The 17,772-nt window shown below is 49.9% G+C and overlaps 1 protein-coding gene across 1 annotated transcript in view; it reads right to left on the bottom strand.

Moving 5' to 3' along the window:
• Positions 1-17,772, bottom strand: part of MYRIP (myosin VIIA and Rab interacting protein) — a 279,856-nt gene that overhangs the window by 21,205 nt on the left and 240,879 nt on the right. Inside the window, exon 11 of the mRNA XM_075555859.1 lies at positions 7,288-7,482. Coding sequence (XP_075411974.1) covers positions 7,288-7,482 — 195 coding nt within the window. The remainder of the gene's footprint in view (positions 1-7,287; positions 7,483-17,772) is intronic.

Below are 17,772 nucleotides of genomic sequence, written 5' to 3' on the forward strand. Positions count from 1 at the left end.
AAGACCCCAGGAATATCTCTGGAGGTGCTGCTGGGGCAGGGAGAAGGCGTTAACCCGTTGAGGACAGGAAAAGGCAGGAGAGGTGCTGGCCAGAGCAGAAACCGACAACACCCTGGTTGTTCAGGCTCCTGTTCCTGCCGGGCCTTCTGACGTGTGTGTGTGTGTGTGTGTGTGTGTGTGTGTGTGTGTGTGTGTGAGAGAGAGAGAGAGAGAGAGAGAGAGAGAGAGAGAGAGAGAGAGAGAGAGAGAGAGATTAGAATGGAAAGTGTTATCTGGACGGCGTTCTGAGCACCAGCTTTGCTGCGGAAGACTACGGTTTACAGTGGGGACTCTGTGCGTGTTGCGTGTCTAGATAGGTTCGGCCTCTGCAGAGTTCTTTATGCCCATGGACTAGTAGTGAACAAAGCCCTGTCGTCGGGCCGAGTGTGTGAAGGTGGATTTCTGGGAAACCCCATCTCCCCAGTCAGCCTGGTGAGAGGGGCGACCTCGCTCTCAGGGGTTGGCGTGAGTGTGCCCCTGATGGAAACAAGGGTCCTAGTGTCTCTTGGTTATGAGTCGTGCCTCCCCCAAGATGGTCAGGTGACCTTGGAGCCCATCCTGTCAACCTTTCTCTCTAATAGGGCTCACACCCCAACCACGGTCTCCCTCCTGCTTCTGCAGTCCCGCCTTGCCTGTGACTACGTGACCTGCCCCCCATTGGGAGCTAGTGGCACTCCCTTGTCTTCTATGTCCCAGTTAAGAGCTGCATGCTTGTGCATCCTTGGACACCATGAAGGCCCTGGCTGACAGTCTCCCTCTTCTGGACGGTACATTTTTGGCTCTGTCTTGTCTTTAAGATTTAATAATGGGGGTCTCTAAGATACGTGTATTTGACTTGTTTTGTTCCTCTAGAACAGTGGTTCCCAACCTTCCTCAGGCTGTGGCCCTTTCATACAGTTCCTCATGTGGTGGTGACCTCCCAGCCATTAAATTATGTTCATTGCTACTTCCTCACTGTCATTTTGCTGCTGTTATGAATTGGGCAACCCTGTGAAAGGGTCATTCAACCCCCAAAGGGGTCGTGACCCACAGGTTGAGAACCAGTGCTCTAGACCAGCTGACAATGAAAGGGTCATATAAAAAGTATACTCCGTCAGGCCATCGCCATTGTCAACATGCTCCTGGGGGACAGACACGTGCCATCTTTGGCAGGGGCAGGCACCACCAACATGCTAACCCGGCACTTCATGTAGGAATAGCTTTTCGATGCTATTCTTTGTAATAAAATAAAAATGCACCCCTTTCCTGCCGAGTCCTATTTGTCGCTTTAACCTCTTCCATTTCGTATGTCGAGGGCTAAGTGCTGGGCAGCGAACCATGAGGCCAGCAGTTCGAAACCATCAGTCCGCTCTGAGGGAAGAAGACGAGGCTTTTGACTCCATAACGAGTCACAGCCTGGGAACCCACAGGGGCTGTGCTACCCTGTCCTGTAGGGTGGCTGTGAGGTAGCATGGACTTCGTGCCAGCAAGTTTGGGTTTGAGGGTTGGGGCATCTTCGGATCGTTAGGAGTTCTTAGATGGCACAATACTTCAGTGCCTCCCACCCCCACCCCGATGGAAAGAATGTGTTTGGAGCTCCTGGAGGTTCCTGGGAAGACCAGCCAGGCAAGCTGACTCTGAGCAGCCAGACTTGGCCGGAGCTCGGCTGTTCTCTGCCACACGCAGTGCGCCATTATGAATTAGAATCAGTTGGACAGAGACTGCTTTTTATTTTTGCTTGTTTGGGGGCCGTCAACATGGAAAGAGCTGCGGCACAGGAACATGTCAAGAACAGACTTCCTATTGATCGGAAGCAAAGCTTGTCTCTTTTAAGAAGGGACTTTATTCATCCGACGGAATCCCATCGGGTCCACATTTGTTGAGGGCCTCAGTTGTGTCAGGCCCTGGGCCCGGGGCTGGGTGGCTAGAGCTGGCCGGGGACAGGCCCCGTGCTGTAAGGGTTGATCTATCTGTCACGGTGGCTCTCACCCACTTCCCTGGCCAGTCTCTCCTACGGGGTGGCTCTACATCAGAGGGGACTCGAGGGAGGGAGTTTGGTTCTGTGTTTTCCTGTCCGTGTGGGCTACAAATGGTTAACATGCTTGCTATTCAAGGTGGGAGGTTCAAGGGCATCAACCTGAGAGGAAAGGCCTGGTGAATATCACAAGACCCCAAACAATTATATTGATGCAAGCGAGGGGGTTCGGAGTGGAGACCCCAAGCCCATGTGTAGACAATTGGACATCCCCTCACAGAAGGGTCACAAGGACAAGCCAGTCAGGGTGCAGTATAGCACCGATGAAATATACAACTTTCCTCTCGTTCTCTAATGCTTCCTCCCCCCTCCCCACTCTCAGGACCCCAGTTCTACCTAACAAATCCGGCTGGACCGGGGCATGTACACTGATACAGATCAGAGCTCTCGACACACGGAATCAAGGACAGATAACCTCCTCAGGACCAGTAATGGAAGTAGCGATACCATGAGGGTAGGGGGGAGCGGTGGGGGGAGAAAGGGTAGAAACGTGAAACTGACTATAATGATTAACGTACAACAACCCCCCCCCCCCCCGCCGCCCAGGGGCTGAACACCAGAAACATGGGTCAAGGAGACAGCAGACAGTGTAAGGTATGAAAATAATAATGTATAATTTATCAAGGGTCCACGAGGGTGGGAGGGTGGGGGAGGGAGGGACAAAGAGGAGCAGATACCAAGAACTCAAGTAGAAAGAAAGTGTTTTGAAAAGGGCGATGTGCTTGAGACCATGGATGCATGGATTGTGATAAGAGCTGTAAGAGCCCCCGAGAAAATAATTTATAAAAAAGAAAAGAAAGAAAGGCCTGATGAACTACCTCTGAAAACTGGGCCACGGGGACCCCTGTGGAACATGGTCCACGCTGATGCACATTGGGTCCCCAGTAGACTGGGGCCAACCTCCTGGCAACCAGTTGGACCCTGGATCCCAGAAACCCTTGACAACAGCTGGGAGATACCTGCCCCTCACAGTGGGAAGGTGTTACTGGAGGACAGGGATGCTGCTAAGTAGCCTACGGTGAGGTCGGAGAGCCCCCACCGCCAAGAATGGTTATTCAAACCATCACCAGGGCTGGGGCTGGGGCTGGGAATGCCTGATCTGTGGGAGGTCGTATCAGAGTGGACAGAGAGGACAGCGTGGCAATGAGGTGCATCGCCAGACAGAGACAGGGCATCCCAGGGGCCTTCAGCTTCTACAGCGAACTCAACACCGGTAGTTTCCCCTAGAGTCATTTGGATTTTTGCTGCAGCTGTTTCAACGTTCCGCAAAAGGAACCTTGGAAACACCTGAGACACCTTTCAAACCTGGACTCAAACCTCTTTCGCTCCCCTCCCTCCCAGGGATCAGCAATCACCTTTCAAGAAGTCCAAGCAGAGACAGGCCTGGAACGGACGCCAGTGGGCACGTGTTCTTCAGCACAATCACTCAAGCGACCCAAAGGGCAGCCCTTGCCCCAAGCCAAGGCTCAGGAGGCAGCAGAGGTAGAAAAGTGGGGAGAACGGGAGCAGGGGACCCCAGGAGGAAGAGGGGAGATCGTCTTTTCATGGATGGTTGCAGCCCACGCCATGACACCCAGGATGTCAAGATGGTTGATGGGGGAACTGAGGTGCTCTGTATCTGCATCCTCCACCCTCAACTAAAGGTTCACAGCAAACAAATACCCAAAGAGATGAAGGAAACTAACTTAAGGGGGGGGGGGATAAAAAAGTCCCTCTCCTCATGGTTCCTGATTTCTGGGGACAGCAAGCCAGGCTAGCTTCACCCGAGCAGCCCCCAAGCTCGGGCCATCTCTGCTGTCTCCGGGAGGCTGGAAACCACCTGGCTCATTTTGACACCAGCTCCGCAGGCAGAAAGCACTCTGCCAAATTCCAGCTCTCCGGTTCACCCCTGGGTTGTCGTGTAGAACGATCCTCCTGGGAAACGGGCAACACCGGCTGTGACGTGTACACATTCACGCTCTCATTCCTGTCCTCACCACTCGGAAGGATACCAAGGCCAGCCCTGGCAGACACAGGGCTTGCGTCAAAACAGACACACGCACACACATTCCACGGCACCCGAGTGTCCCCACCGCCGGGCTTCCGTGGGGGGTGCGGCAGCCTCCCCAAACTCACATCTCCCCGCCCGCTGGCCAGAGTCTCACTTAGCACCCAGGAGATTTTTCTTTGACTAAAAAGGGTGGTGGGGGACAGGAAGTCAGTGGAGAAAAAAAAGTATAAGAATCGTCCGGATAATGAGTGTTTTTCATGCGAGAGACGCTGGGCTAGTGTCTTCATACATGCGCTTCTTCGAATCTTCAATGACAACTCTCTGAGAGACACCAAGGGACTCTTGTATGTCGCCAAGGATGTAAGGGAAGGCCAGAGAAGGCTCAGGCCCTCAGCTGCACGTTTTTCTAAATCCTGCCAAGGTAGCCCTTACTTCACAAAACAGCTGGTCCTCTCAGAGCACCTCCTCTGATGCCTGTCCCAAGCGTCTGTGTGAATTGTAATGCAGACATTCCCCATGTGCTATGATCATAGTTATTTGTGGAAATGTCCTTCTAAGGAAGGAAAGTCCCAAAGAGCCTGGCAGAAGACAAAGAATAAGAGACGGACCAGAAATTCTTTCACTAGAACTAAAACAGAACCTTCCAATTGTTGGTCTCAAGTAAGAGTCAGCAAACTGGCCCATGGGCCACATCCAGCCTGCCACTTGTTAATTTTTCTTAGAACATTAAAGCTTATTTTATTCTTAAAATAATTTGCTTTCTAGTTATAGTTACTTTTAACCACTTAATGTATATTCTTCCATGTTTTTCTTATATATCAATACATCTTTATAGAAACATACATAATATTGCATAAATGATGGAAATTTCTACATAATGTTGAAGATTGGCTTTTATAACTTGATAATATTAGACATTCTTCAACATCAGCATGTTTTCACTTATTCTTATAAATAAAATTTTATTGGGACACACGCACACACACGAGGGGGAAAGGAAAAGAGTTCCTTAATATCAGCAACCATGATCGCAAACATCTCTGAAGGAGCTGAACTACGTGGAAGTGAGTTTTAAGGAGCAGCAAGGTAAGCCCTGTTGGTTTAATCCGATCAGTACAGCCTGCAAAAGCTGGACACTGCCCCCCCAGCGTAAGGCAGAAACCTGTCAGAGATGGAAAACACAGACATTCCCCCCTAGAATGAGCTCCACAAAGTGCTGAGACTGCACTTTTAAAGGCAGAACACTCACCCTCCCAAGGACACAGGCGGTCCTGTTTTCCCAGATGTGCACATTTCCATGGGAACCGGCTCGTGGCCGTACCTCCCTGCAACGCCTGGATCTGGGTCTTGGGAGAGGGTAGGTTTGAGACAGGGTCGGGGCACCTTCCCAACCTCTCCTTTCACCTGTTCCAGAAACATACCCTGCAAAGTCTGACTCACAGTGACGCTGTGACTGACAGGAGATCTGCCCTGCAGGGCTTTCTTGGTGGCTTTGTAGAAGACGATCACCAGGTTTGGGGAGGGTTGAACCACCAACCTTTAGGTTAGTGTCCGAGTGAGAACCTCTGGACACCCAGGAGACTCTCAGGCAAGTAGGCAGTGAAGGAGGCTTTGCCATGGATGGTCCAGCAGGCAGGACTCGGACTCTCAGAAACAGAGATGCAGAGGGCAAGCTTGGGAGCCCGAATCACCCTGCTTACACCAAGTGGGCAACCTAGCCCACCAACAGGGCTCCTTTACTTTCTGTCTCCAGGGTCATTTTGTGGAGGGCAGCCAATGGGTGGTGGAATCCTCTTGAGCTCTACATTCCTTCCTGCAGCTCAGGGGGGTGTGGGGGGGAAGGAGGGGTTCGGCGACATGATGCTGGTCAAATACTAAAGAGAACATCTACTAATCACTGGGAACTGATTCGGGGCCACGCCTGGCGCTGAACACTCTACACACAAGGAAGGAAGGGGCTGTGAGGTTAGGTACACCCTCTGCAGCTGCTGTACTCGCTGGTTGGCACCCTTGTGGGGTGAGAGGGTAGAGGAGAGGGAGGGATGTTGGGAAGGCCAATGGCTGCCGGTAGAGTCTGGGGTTTAAATGTGGTCCAGGGCAAGGCAGCATCAAGGGCGCTCGGCTAACTCTGGAACTGGTGTGGGGAGGCTCAGGAGATGGGCATGGCTTCCTGCTGCTAAGGGAACCTGGAGGCTTGGGTGCCTCATTGGGTGCATCAAAGGAGATGCCACTGTGTGGCTATCTTACACTAGCAAAGCAGGGCAGACCAGTTTGAGCCTTCTGAACAAGCTGTGTAGCCACCATTCTCCCCTGCAGGGGGCGAGGCAATGCTCAGCCAGATCCCCCTTTTATCTCATTCACCACCCTCCAGCCTGGTCCCCTTGGCAAACTTCTAACCCCTAAACACCAAACTCACTGCCATCAAGTTGGTGTCAACTCGAAACCCTCTGGGACAGGGTAGAATTGCTCCTGTGAGTTTCAAAGCCTGAGGGTAGAAAGCCCCTATCATGCTCCCGGTGGGCAGTTGGTGGTTTCAAACGGCTGACCTTGCAGTCAGCAGCCTGACTCGTGAGCCCTACAGGACACCAGGCCCGCCCGCAGAGAAGAGGGCATGTGTACTGGTCGTCGGAGGGGCTGGTTCCCTGGTCTGGAGGCAGAACACCGAGATGCGACACGGGGGTCAGGCTGAAGCTACAACTGAAGGCCACACGCTTGCTCGGCTCCTTCTCTTTCCCTGGTGTCCCCCAGCCCTCACCAGCCCCCCCTGGGAGCACACCTCTAATAAAGCTGTTGGTGTGCCGGGAGGCTCCCACTTGAGGACTGACTCTGTACCATGTGCACTGAGCAGAGCTGCCCCACGGGGTTGTCAAGGCTGTGATCGTTTGGGCACCAAATCATCAGGGCGTCTTCCGAGCAGCCTCTGGGTGGGGGTTCATGGCTCACCTTGTACTCCCGTAAAGAGTTCCAGTCTTAGAAACCCACAGGGGCAGCTGCACTTTGTCCTATGAGTCAGAAACGGCTCCATATTGGCAAGTCTGAGTTTTATAGCCAGAAGCTGGGAGATTAATTGCCTGCCACCCTTAGATCCTCATGCCAGGCCCCATTTCTGGGGAAATCAACCTCAGGCCCTTTCTGAGATGCTGCTGCTGTGTGTGTGTGTGTGTGTGTGTGTATATGCCCTCTGCGATGATATTGCTTCTTCTCACACATTCCCCCTAGGTAGGGCACTCCCCCCCCCCCTTACATTTTCCTCCAGGGAAGTCAGCTGCTCATCCAGATGCGCTTTGTCCGTCCCAAGAGGAAACGCGCCCTTCGCCCGGTCAGCAGGAGCTGACGGGGACTCCCAGGGCCCTGCAGACTCGGCGATCAACTCCTCCGTGGCGTTGATGACTCTCAGGACTTCCGTGGAGATGTTGCAGAGAGAGACAGCAGAGTACTTCTGTTTGGTCCGATGGCAGAAGGGGACAGAAGACAAGAACAGCACGTTAACAAGGACGTGGCAAGACTGTACACATTCGTGGCGCTCACTGGGCGCCAGGATAACGCACATGGGCTGCAGAATAAGAAACAGTCTACTTTATCATAGGGGGCTTGTGGTGGGGTGGGGGGCTGCAACTGCACGAAGCACCTCTGATAGGTGGGGGCACAGGAACGAGACCTCAAGTGGAAACCATGCCCCCCGCCTCTGTACACCCCAGATATCTAATAACGCATTTACCAAATGATAGTATACTCCCTTAACATAGCTTCCTGCTCGGACCCCGTCAAACAATGGCCAGGCACATTTTCCCGTTTCTTGCGACATGTGAATGTAGCAACTCCCTTCTTGTGTGCAATTCGATGACGTGAGTTGTGCTAATCATTACTGCTCAATCATTCCCGGGATCTTTTCCCAAAGGCACACTCCCCGCCCTCACAGCTTATCAGAGACTCAGTAGCTTTTGGGGCTGGGGGCTGAGAGACCTGGGTTCTGGTCTAGAACCTCATCTGACCGTGGGATCTCGGTCAAGTCACTCCCTATTCCTGGCACTCGGTTTGGTCTATTCCAGGAGAAAACCAGACAAGTGACAGGAGGTTCTCTGTAGTGTAGTCTCTTGAGGGAACCCCGTTGGCCAACACATACAGCCCCCGCTCAGTCTTGCTAGTCTCTCCCATAAGGGCGGACGGATCTGACAAATGGTTTGTTTCCCACTAGCCCCTGGCAGTAGCCACAGGGGACACAGTTCTGACTAGTGGGGCCCAAGAGGAACTTTCCTGGGAGGATTTCTGGAACAACTTTTGTTTGGCTCAAGAAGAGTAAGGTGGACAGCTGACGTCATCCACCCTTGAATGTAGAGGTGAGCGTGAGGATGAGAGCCAAGGCTCCCAGTCTGAGATGTCGCTGAGTCACTGAAAGAGCCCCCCACTCCCCGAGCCAGACGACACTGCATGTGGCCCACAGTCACCCTCTGCACCTCTCACTACGTGGGAAACATAATCTCCTATCTGGTGACACTGCTGTTGGCCGGGTCTCTTGTCACTTGTAGCTGCACTTTCTCCTGTCACACATCATGCCCAGCTTTGGCATTCGGGCTTCAAAATGACAGCGAGTTCAGGTTGGGCCAAGGTCACTAACGGGGCTGAGGCATTTAAAATATAAAGCACCACCTGCATCTGGGCACACAGCACCAAAGCGGAGGATCAATACTGTCTGGCAGTCATTGTTTCCATCTGTAAGCAGTTTTGTACAGCACAGAAGTCGTCTATCAGAAGTCAAATATTGTACATAAGCATATTTTGCTTGATAAGTAAAATGACTTCAGAAAGCCTGGCTTTGAATGCCTTTTTTGGTAGATATAAGATGCCCTGGGCAATAGATTTATATGCATATATTTATAGGTTCAGTAGTAGGGTAGCAGATGGACATTGGGCCTCCTCATGCATAATCCCCCAATACAATAGCACCTCGCCCTGCTAAGCAGCCATTGCAGGATACCCATCTTCCCGACATGATCACTGAAGACAGCCGTGTGTGTAAGCAAATGTGGTGAAGAAAGCTGATGGTGCCCGGCTATCAAAAAAAGATATAGCGTCTGGGGTCTTAAAGGCTTGAAGGCAAATAAGCTGCCATCTAGCTCAGAAGCAACAAAGCCCACAGAGAAGAAGCACACGGCCTAAGCGAACACAAGGTGTTGAATGGACCATATAGCAGACACCAAGGAACAAAAACAATCATTGTGTGATCACCTTCCTCACATAATGGCTGAAGACGAAAGTGTGCATAAGCAAGTGTGGTGAAGAAGGCGGATGGTGCCCGGCTACTGAGAGATATAGCATCTGGGGACTTAAAGGCTTGAAAGCAAACAAGCGGCCATCTAGCCCAGAAGTAACCGAGCCCACACGGAAGCAGCACACCAACATAGGTGACCATGAAGGACAGAGGAGACCAGGTCTCCAACATCAAAGGTGGGGTGGTGGTGAGAATCACATCACCGTGAAAGAGGGGGAGTGCATGATGGGGACCCAATGCCCACCTGTAGAGAGCTGAACACCCCTTCCAGAGGGGTAGGGAGGAGGAGATGGGCCACACAGGGTTCAGTGTAACAACAATGAAACTCAAAGCCTTCCTCTAGTTCCTGAACGCTTCCTCCCCTCCCAATCATCATGACCCCAATCCTACGTTGCCTTGCGGACCTGGTTGTACCAGAGGATGTACAGCGGTGCAGTGGGGATCTGGAGGCACAGGGAATCTAGGACAGACGAACCCTTCAACACCAGCGGTGGGAGAGGCGACACCAGGAGGGAAGGGCATGTAGAAAGGGAGAACCGATCTCGGAGATCTATGTGTAACCTCCTCTCTGGGAGATTGTCAAGGGGGAGGCGGGTGAGGGGAGACGACAGGGAGTGTAAGATAAGATATAATAATTATTTATAAACTATCAAGGGACCAGGGGTGGGATCGGGGAGGGAGGGGGATGGGGGAAAAAAAGGGAAACCGAGCTGATTCCAGGAACCCAAGTGGAAGGTGAATTATGAGAGTGACGAGTGCAACGAATGTATAAGGGTGCTTTGCTCATTTGATGTATGCACAGATTGTGATAAGAGCCTTATGAGCCCCAATAAAAAGATTAAAAAAAAAAGAAAGAAAATGATTAGGGCAAAGAATGTACGGATGTGCTTTATACAATTGATGTATGTATATGTATATGTATGGATTGTGATAAGAGTTGTATGAGCCCCTAATAAAATATATAAAAAAAAAAAGATGCCCTGGGAGGACAGTGGTTAAGGGCCCCACTACTAACTGGAAGGTTGGCGCTTCAAATCGACGAGCCACTATGCAGCAGTCTGCTACCATAAAGACTTACAGCCTTGGAAATGGGATGAGGCAGTTCTCTCTATCCTACAGGGCACGTCAGACCTGACAAGACAACAATGGGTTATGGGTTTGGGGTAGGGTTGATCCTTCTGCGGTGCCTATCTGACTCATCTACCCTTGCCAACATATTAATGAGTACCTTGGCCTGACAGCAAGGGGCTCTGGTGGCACAGTGGTTATGCAGTTGACTACTAATCACAAAGTCTGCAGTTCAAGACCACCAGCTGCTCTTCAGGAGAAAGGCAGGACTTTCCGATCCCATAAGCCCCTGGTGTATTCACTCTGGCCATGGACCAGGGGTGTGGATAGATTCGCCACCATGCGGAACACATTGGAAAGTGGATTGTTGCAGATGCGGTTAGGTTACAATTTAGCGCCCTATCACTTGATCTCCTTTGGGATCCACTTAAATTTCTTCTAGCTTTTAACATTTCCTGCTGTCTTGTCAGTTGAGGTTTTTTTTTTATATGTTTTACTTCATTCATCTTGTTAGTTTTCTGTTTGCTTGTAACATGTTTTCCTCTATTTAAAATCCAGGATAGGCACATCTATAGAGACGGTGCCTGGATTAATGGTTCCTTGGGGGTATGGCAGGGGAGGTGGGGGGGTGGAATGGGGAGCTAATAACGATGAGTACAAGCACTACAAAACTGTTGTAAAATTGAATGTGCTGATAACTGTACAATTTACTGATGTGATTGACCTATTACATTGGATGATATGTGAATTATAGGCCAATAAAACTGTTGGGAAGCAGAAGAATTACAGTCTTGGAAACCCACGGGCACAGTTCTATCAGGTCGTTAGGAGTTGCATCAAATCGATGGCAGTGAGTTGGCTTTTGGTTTGATTGGGTTTATGGTTTGATATTGCAAAGCTTATTCCTTCAGGTGGATTCTACTGTAGGTTTTGTCTTGCCAGAAGAGGTTCTAAATAGCCCTTCTACTTCACTAGAGAATCAGAAGGGAGGAAGGGAGGAGTGTGTGGCTGGATACACAGGCTAGGAGCTGACTCCGTCCGAGCTCCCACGTGGGGAGACACCTGGTCTCCTACCTGTTGGCTTATCCTTGGGTTAGGCACATGTGCTCCGTGGACTTTTCTCTACTCTTTCTTCTCCCCAGTGGCTGCTTAACTGAATCAACAGACATGCTGTTTTCATTCAAGGACTTTGACTACATATTGAAAAGGTTGGACCCTGGGGGTCAGGGGGGTTAGAGCTCCACCCAAGGGAGGATGGAGACTCACTAGAAGTAGGGAAGTGCCCAAGGAAGTAGGTAGAGTCCTCCAACCCTAAAGGGGATGCCCTGCCATGACCAGGACGCTGTAACTTGCTATGGTCCTTCTTGGGGATGAACTGGACTAAAAATGATTTTGGCATGAACTAGGTGCCACTGCTTGCTTCAGTTCATTTTAGAATGGGCTACTTGGTGCATATGGGAGCAAGTTTGTAACCCGTCTCTTCCTAAATAAGGCATGTGTTTAAAACTTTTGGCTCTTCTTTAGTAGAAGAGGTGCTTTGGGTTGCGTTTTAGAAAGAAAGAGAAGTTATTGACGGGCACACAAATCTCCAATCAGTACAGGGCTGTTAATTGGTGAAGGATGTATGAAGTATTTAATCAGAAGGAGTGATCTGCGTCCTGACTCCAGCTGAATACAACGGGGTACCCCCCCCCCCCAAAACTGGAAAAGCTCCACTGGGTGGAGCTTTCGGAGTAAGCATTTCCCCTGTTGAGCATGGAGCACCTCGCTCTGAGTTTGTGCACCCAGTGGCGTCACCTGGGAAGGTTCTCTTTGGTCCCAGTGAATTTTTTCATAAAAGCAGTTTCACTTGGACCTCGATGTTTGTGATGGCTGATTTATGAGAACAGCGCGTGGCTATGAAATTTTGTTTCCTGCTCGGGGTGGGCGGGGAGAGAATGCTGCAGAAACGGTTGTGATGTTGAGCACAGGTTACAAGGACAGTGCTAGGGGAAAAAACGCACGTTTACGGGTGGTTTTTTCCCTTTCCTTAAAGGTGAGATGTCAACTGATGACAAACCTCATTCTGGACATCTGTCAATTTCCCAAATGGATGAAAATGTCCACTCAGAGTGCACTTGGAGTTTGTTCCCCCAGGTCAGACTGTTTATCAAGCTTTCTCTTTAGAGGTTCTGAAAAGACTGTGTAACAGTGTGTGACAAAAATGGCCTTAGTTGTGGCAGACGGGGGACTGGTTTTGCCACCAGGGCAATGCACCTGCTCACACAGTCATCTCAGTGCGCCAGCGTTTGGCAAATAACAGCATGTCCCTCTTGCCCCATGCACCTGACTTCACTCTGTGGAACTTATTTTTGTTTCCTCAAATGAAGAGGGACATGGAAGGACAGTGATTTGACGATGTAGAAGAGGTGAAGGAAAAAATGAGAGGGCTGCTGTCAGCTGTCCAAACAGATGAGTTTGAAAAATATTTCCAAGAATGGAACCGCCAATTTGACAAATGCATTAAGTGTCATGGAGAGTACTTTGAAGGTGATAAGGTTGTTTTGTAAAAAATATTTAAATACATACCTTTGAAAAAAATTCGTTTTCTGGGGGTTTACTTCTTCGTATATATTATCAAAGGGATAATCAAAGCTGGGCATCGCTGTTGTTTGGCAGTAGCTGCACTTCAATCACAGGGGCTCTAAACCAACTATTATCCATAGACTTGCTTTTCCGACCAAAGGCCTTTTGTGAGATACAAACTTCCTCATTCTCTGCGCCCATGTGCGCATTTCATGGCGAGCTCACAGTGGACTGAGACACCACCCCCTGCTCACCTCCTCTCAGAAGCACTGGAGTGCCAACTGGAAAGCAGGAGGTCCGGCCCAGAGAGGCATCTCTGAAAATAATGTCTGGAATTCAGCCACGCCCACACGTTGGAGGTTGCAATCCACCCAAGAGATGCTTTGGGAAAAAGGCCCGGTGACCCACTTCCAAATCATCAGCCCTCCGGAACACAGGTCCTCCCTGACACACGCAGAGGTCACCCTTCCACGGCTCCTGGACTTTTGAACTTTAATGACTAGTGCCCCGGTTCTGCTCCAGGTGCTGGGATAAAGTCGAGCATGGCAGGCGGGGAGGAAGGCCCTGTAACACCTTGGGTCCGACCCCAGCAACTTGACACTTGGACATGCTTGGCTGGTCCCCAGCAGGCATTTGTACCACGGTGGCTCAGGGGGAGGAGTCCCCAGCAGGTGAGCTGAGGGGAGCACCACCGCTTCACCTGGAAGCTCTGTGGACTGGTTAAAGACGTGGAGCCTTTCCTGGGGACCTAGTCTCTCACTGGGGCGAAATGACTGATAGAAAACCTGGATGACATAACATATAAAAATCTGGGGGTATTTTTGGGTTGAGTCCCAGTTGGCCTTCTGCAGGGATGCAGGAATTAGACTCCACAAGCCATTCCCACCTTCCAGGAGTCTGCTACATTGCGGCGGGCGTGTGCTCGGACACTAGGAAGCCTGGCACTTAATTAGCACTATGATACGGTGGCACCCTCTCAAGATCCTGGCTCCCCAGTGCACTGGGCCCAATGAAAGAGTTAAATGAGCCAGCGGAGTGGATCTGCTGCACGGTTAACACGAACTCGTGATGTAAAATGTCCCCTTTTTTGGCTTGGCCGGGATTTACAAGTCGACAGCACCTTCCTTACAGAAAACTATCTTTAGCAGTGGGCAGGGTTCTATTTGGATTAAAAGCTGGTGGGGATGCAGGGACGGCTGGCAGGGAGCCCTGTGTGTAGGAGAAATGAAAAGCTACAGGCTCCTTTCTGCGTCTACGGCTTGCGGCCCAGTAGGGAACGCCGAGTGGCACAAAGGACGTGCGATTCCAGAGCCCAGAGGGAGGAGGCCATTAGAGGAGCTGGCATGACTCCTGAAATCAATCACAGAATGCATCAGACGGACCGTTTCACGGTCGCAGATAAGGGAATAGTGCAAGCAGGGAGATAATCAGCTGACAGAATAGGAGGTTATTGTAGAACAAGGAGGTTGGTATCAAAGGCTTCCCTTTTGTGTGTGTGTGTGTCTGGTGGCAAAGGGATGAGCAGACAGAATGAAGAGACCACTCCGCTCATGTGACCAACCCAACCTTCACGCTCAAGGAACTGCAAGTTAGGTGGATGCATGGAGTGCCAGAGAGGTGGCCGATTCTCCTTTATAAGAGCCAATGTATGCTAATATCAGAGTCCTGCGTGGTGCAAATGATTGGCTGCTATCCTAAACGTGGGAGGTTTGAGTCTACCCAGAGGAGCCTTGGACAAAAGGGCTGATGACCCACTTCTAAGACACCAGCCACTGCAAATCCTCTGGCACAGCAGGGCACGGGTTCAGAGGTTTGGAGAAGCAGAGGGCTTGCTTGGTTGGAAGTTGTCCCGGTTGAAGCATGGGCTTCAGTCTCCTGAACTGTGGAATGTTCCTTCCAAGCTGGTGCTGCTCTTGAGTTGTGGCCTGTTACCTTGCTGACAGACCATGTAATCGAGAACAGGGAAGGGAAGTCCACGGGGCAGCGTGTGGACACACATGAAGTTGCCCTGAGTTAGAGTCCATGCCACCGCAAGCAGAAATCTGGGTTGCTGATTCACTGGTATATGTTGGCTCTGATCCACATACTCTCTTCTGTCGCTTCTTTGACGACTGGTGGCCACTTCTCAGAGGCAAAGTGTCCAGCTTTGGGGTTCAGACGCCACTGTCCATGGACCCAAGTCCATTTCAACACCACAACTCCAAGGGCTGAAAGAAATAGTCCCTGGCCCAGTGTGCCAACTGATTTCACCAACGAACTGCATCTGCAGGTGGAGAGCAAGGCCGGGCGCCCCAATCTTGTCTCATCAAGCCACTCATCCAGGAGGGAGTGAGACCAGCCTCATCACTGACAACAGGGCAGGTGAGGACATTTAAGAAGGTATTTGCCACTCCAAGTTTGAGACTTGGCCGTGGTGGCCATTCCCATCAACGGAAAAAAGGAAAGAGCCGTGTCAGGGGCTATGTCCTGCCTGTCAGGTTTGTTTTCTCTCTCGGAGCTGCAGGGCAGAGCAAGGGGCCTCTCCTGTTCAGCACTCATAACATATTTCAGTTTTCACCACCTCTCCACCCTGTCCCCACACACCGTCCCTGTACATAAAACCCAAACCAAGCACACTGCCATCGAGTGGATCAGCCGCAGAGTGGCCCCTTTAGAGGATTTCCAAGAGCCTAAATCTGAAAGGGGACAGACTCATCGGAGTGGCTGGTAGGTTTGAACTGCTGACCTTGCAGTGAGCAGCCCAATGCCTAAGCCACCAGGCCACCAGGGCTCCTTTCACAGAAGAGGTGAATCACACTGCTACAAGCAGAAACTCTTCCTCCATGGACGATTGCCTATGATAAACTGGTTCCCCCAAACAGGCAGAATGCAAGGTGTGCCCAGAAGACTGAAACTGCAGACTTCTTTACAAGAAAGCAGTTTTATCCTAAACATGAGACTCGCCTGCTTCGTAGGCTGCTAGCGACTGTGTTCACTCTGCACACTTTCTAGTGCGCGGCGTTCACCTCGACACTTGAAGGGCCACTGGGTAAGGGAGCGGGTGCAAGGCTTTTTAAGGGGACAGTTATTTCATAGGTTCAAGGCTTTTTAATGTGTTGTGGCGAAAGTCCGATGGGTTAATCTGCAGCATTTTAAGAGCCCGAATGCCGAACACCATTGCAAGCACAAAGCGTGCGTTCCTACTGCGCCGCAGGCTCACTCTGCTCTTGGTGCAGTCTGCCTCAAGGGCAAGGTTTAGCATCCCATCAGAAAAAAACCTCTAGATTTAAAACCTAGCTGTGCGTCTTTGAAAAAAAAAAAGCAAAGGTTTTACTTTTAACATCTTTAATACATTCTTTTTTTTTTTTAAATCATTGTACTGGGGGCTCCTGCAGCTCTTATCACAATCCATACATCCATCCACTGTGTCAAGCACATTTGTACATTTGTTGCCCTCATCCTTCCCAAAATAGTTTCTTTCTACTTGAGCCTTTGGTATCAGCTCTTCATTTCCCCCCTTCCCTCCCCCAACCTTCCTCCCTCATGAACCCTTGATAATTTATAAGTTATTATTGTTTTTTCATGTCTTACACTGACCAATGTCTCCCATCACTAACTTTTCTGTTGTCCGTCCCTCTGGGAGGGGGTTATAGGTAGATCATTGTGATCAGTTCCCCCTTTCTCCCCCACCTTCCCCTTCCCCTCCTGGTATTGCTACTCTCAATATTGGTCCTTATTATCTGTTCTGGATTCCCTGTGTTTCAGCTCTTATCTGTACCAGTGTACAAGCTCTGGTCTAGCCAGATTTGTAAGGTAGAATTGGGGTCATGATAGTGGGGGCGGGGCCACAGAAAAGAACTAGAGCAAAGCTGTGTGTTACAACGGTGCTCTACTGCACCCTGAGGGCCTTACGTCTTTGGTTAATAACTTAAGTATCGTTTCTCTGTGACCTGTGAGAAATGGACAACTCTGAACCCTCGTGGAAAACACCAGAGCTTTGTCTCTCTTTCTCCCCTCTGCTCCCTCTCTTTTTAATTTATTTAATGAGTTCACAGACTGTGGCTGATTCAATCACCCAGAGCAGAAATTAACTATAAAGATGAAGAGATGGGTTCATTCTTATAGGATGACTAAGGGCTTCCGATACGTTTTATATGGGGATATTAATGCTGTCTTGAGGTTCGATCTTGTGGACATAAAAAGCCATTTCCCTTGTTTATCTTATTATCCAATTTTTTTAACTTGAAGACTTGGACTAGTTTTTGTTATGCTATTAAAATGTATTTACATAATATATTAACCAAGAAGTAAGGACTATGAAATTAATGTAAAATTGAGACCAGAAAACAAACAAAATAATTAGGAGATGAGAAAAATCCTTACTATATAATACTTTATGCTCAGCATAGGGCTTTTGGCTTTTAGTTACGGAAACAGTTGGTCCTTGCATTACAAGAGTCGCCAGCTCTTACATAGGCTTAGGTAGTCTAACTCCTGGATTAGACGTGTCTCTCAATAAACTTAGCAAATTTCACAACTAGAGAAGTATCTGAAGTTGGAGCTATGGTTTTAACAAATAGAATAGCTGTAGATTTCCTGTTAGTCTCTGGGTTCATAATGTAGCATCAGGGGACTCAAAGGCTAACAACTGATCTCTGTTGGTCTGGAGGAGCAGAAAGGAGCCTCTGGGAATGATGAAAGTAGAGGGAAATCTGGCTGCTGATCTGGCAGCCAAATAAGCTGTCTCTCCAATTATTTCTGGGCCAATTAAGAAACTGTTTTACCAAATGGTATTTCTGCACTTACTATAGTTATAAGTATAAACAAGGGCTCCCCAAATTTACTCAT

The sequence above is a fragment of the Tenrec ecaudatus genome, chromosome 8, assembly GCF_050624435.1.
Source record: "Tenrec ecaudatus isolate mTenEca1 chromosome 8, mTenEca1.hap1, whole genome shotgun sequence".
Classification (NCBI taxonomy): Eukaryota; Metazoa; Chordata; class Mammalia; order Afrosoricida; family Tenrecidae; genus Tenrec; species Tenrec ecaudatus.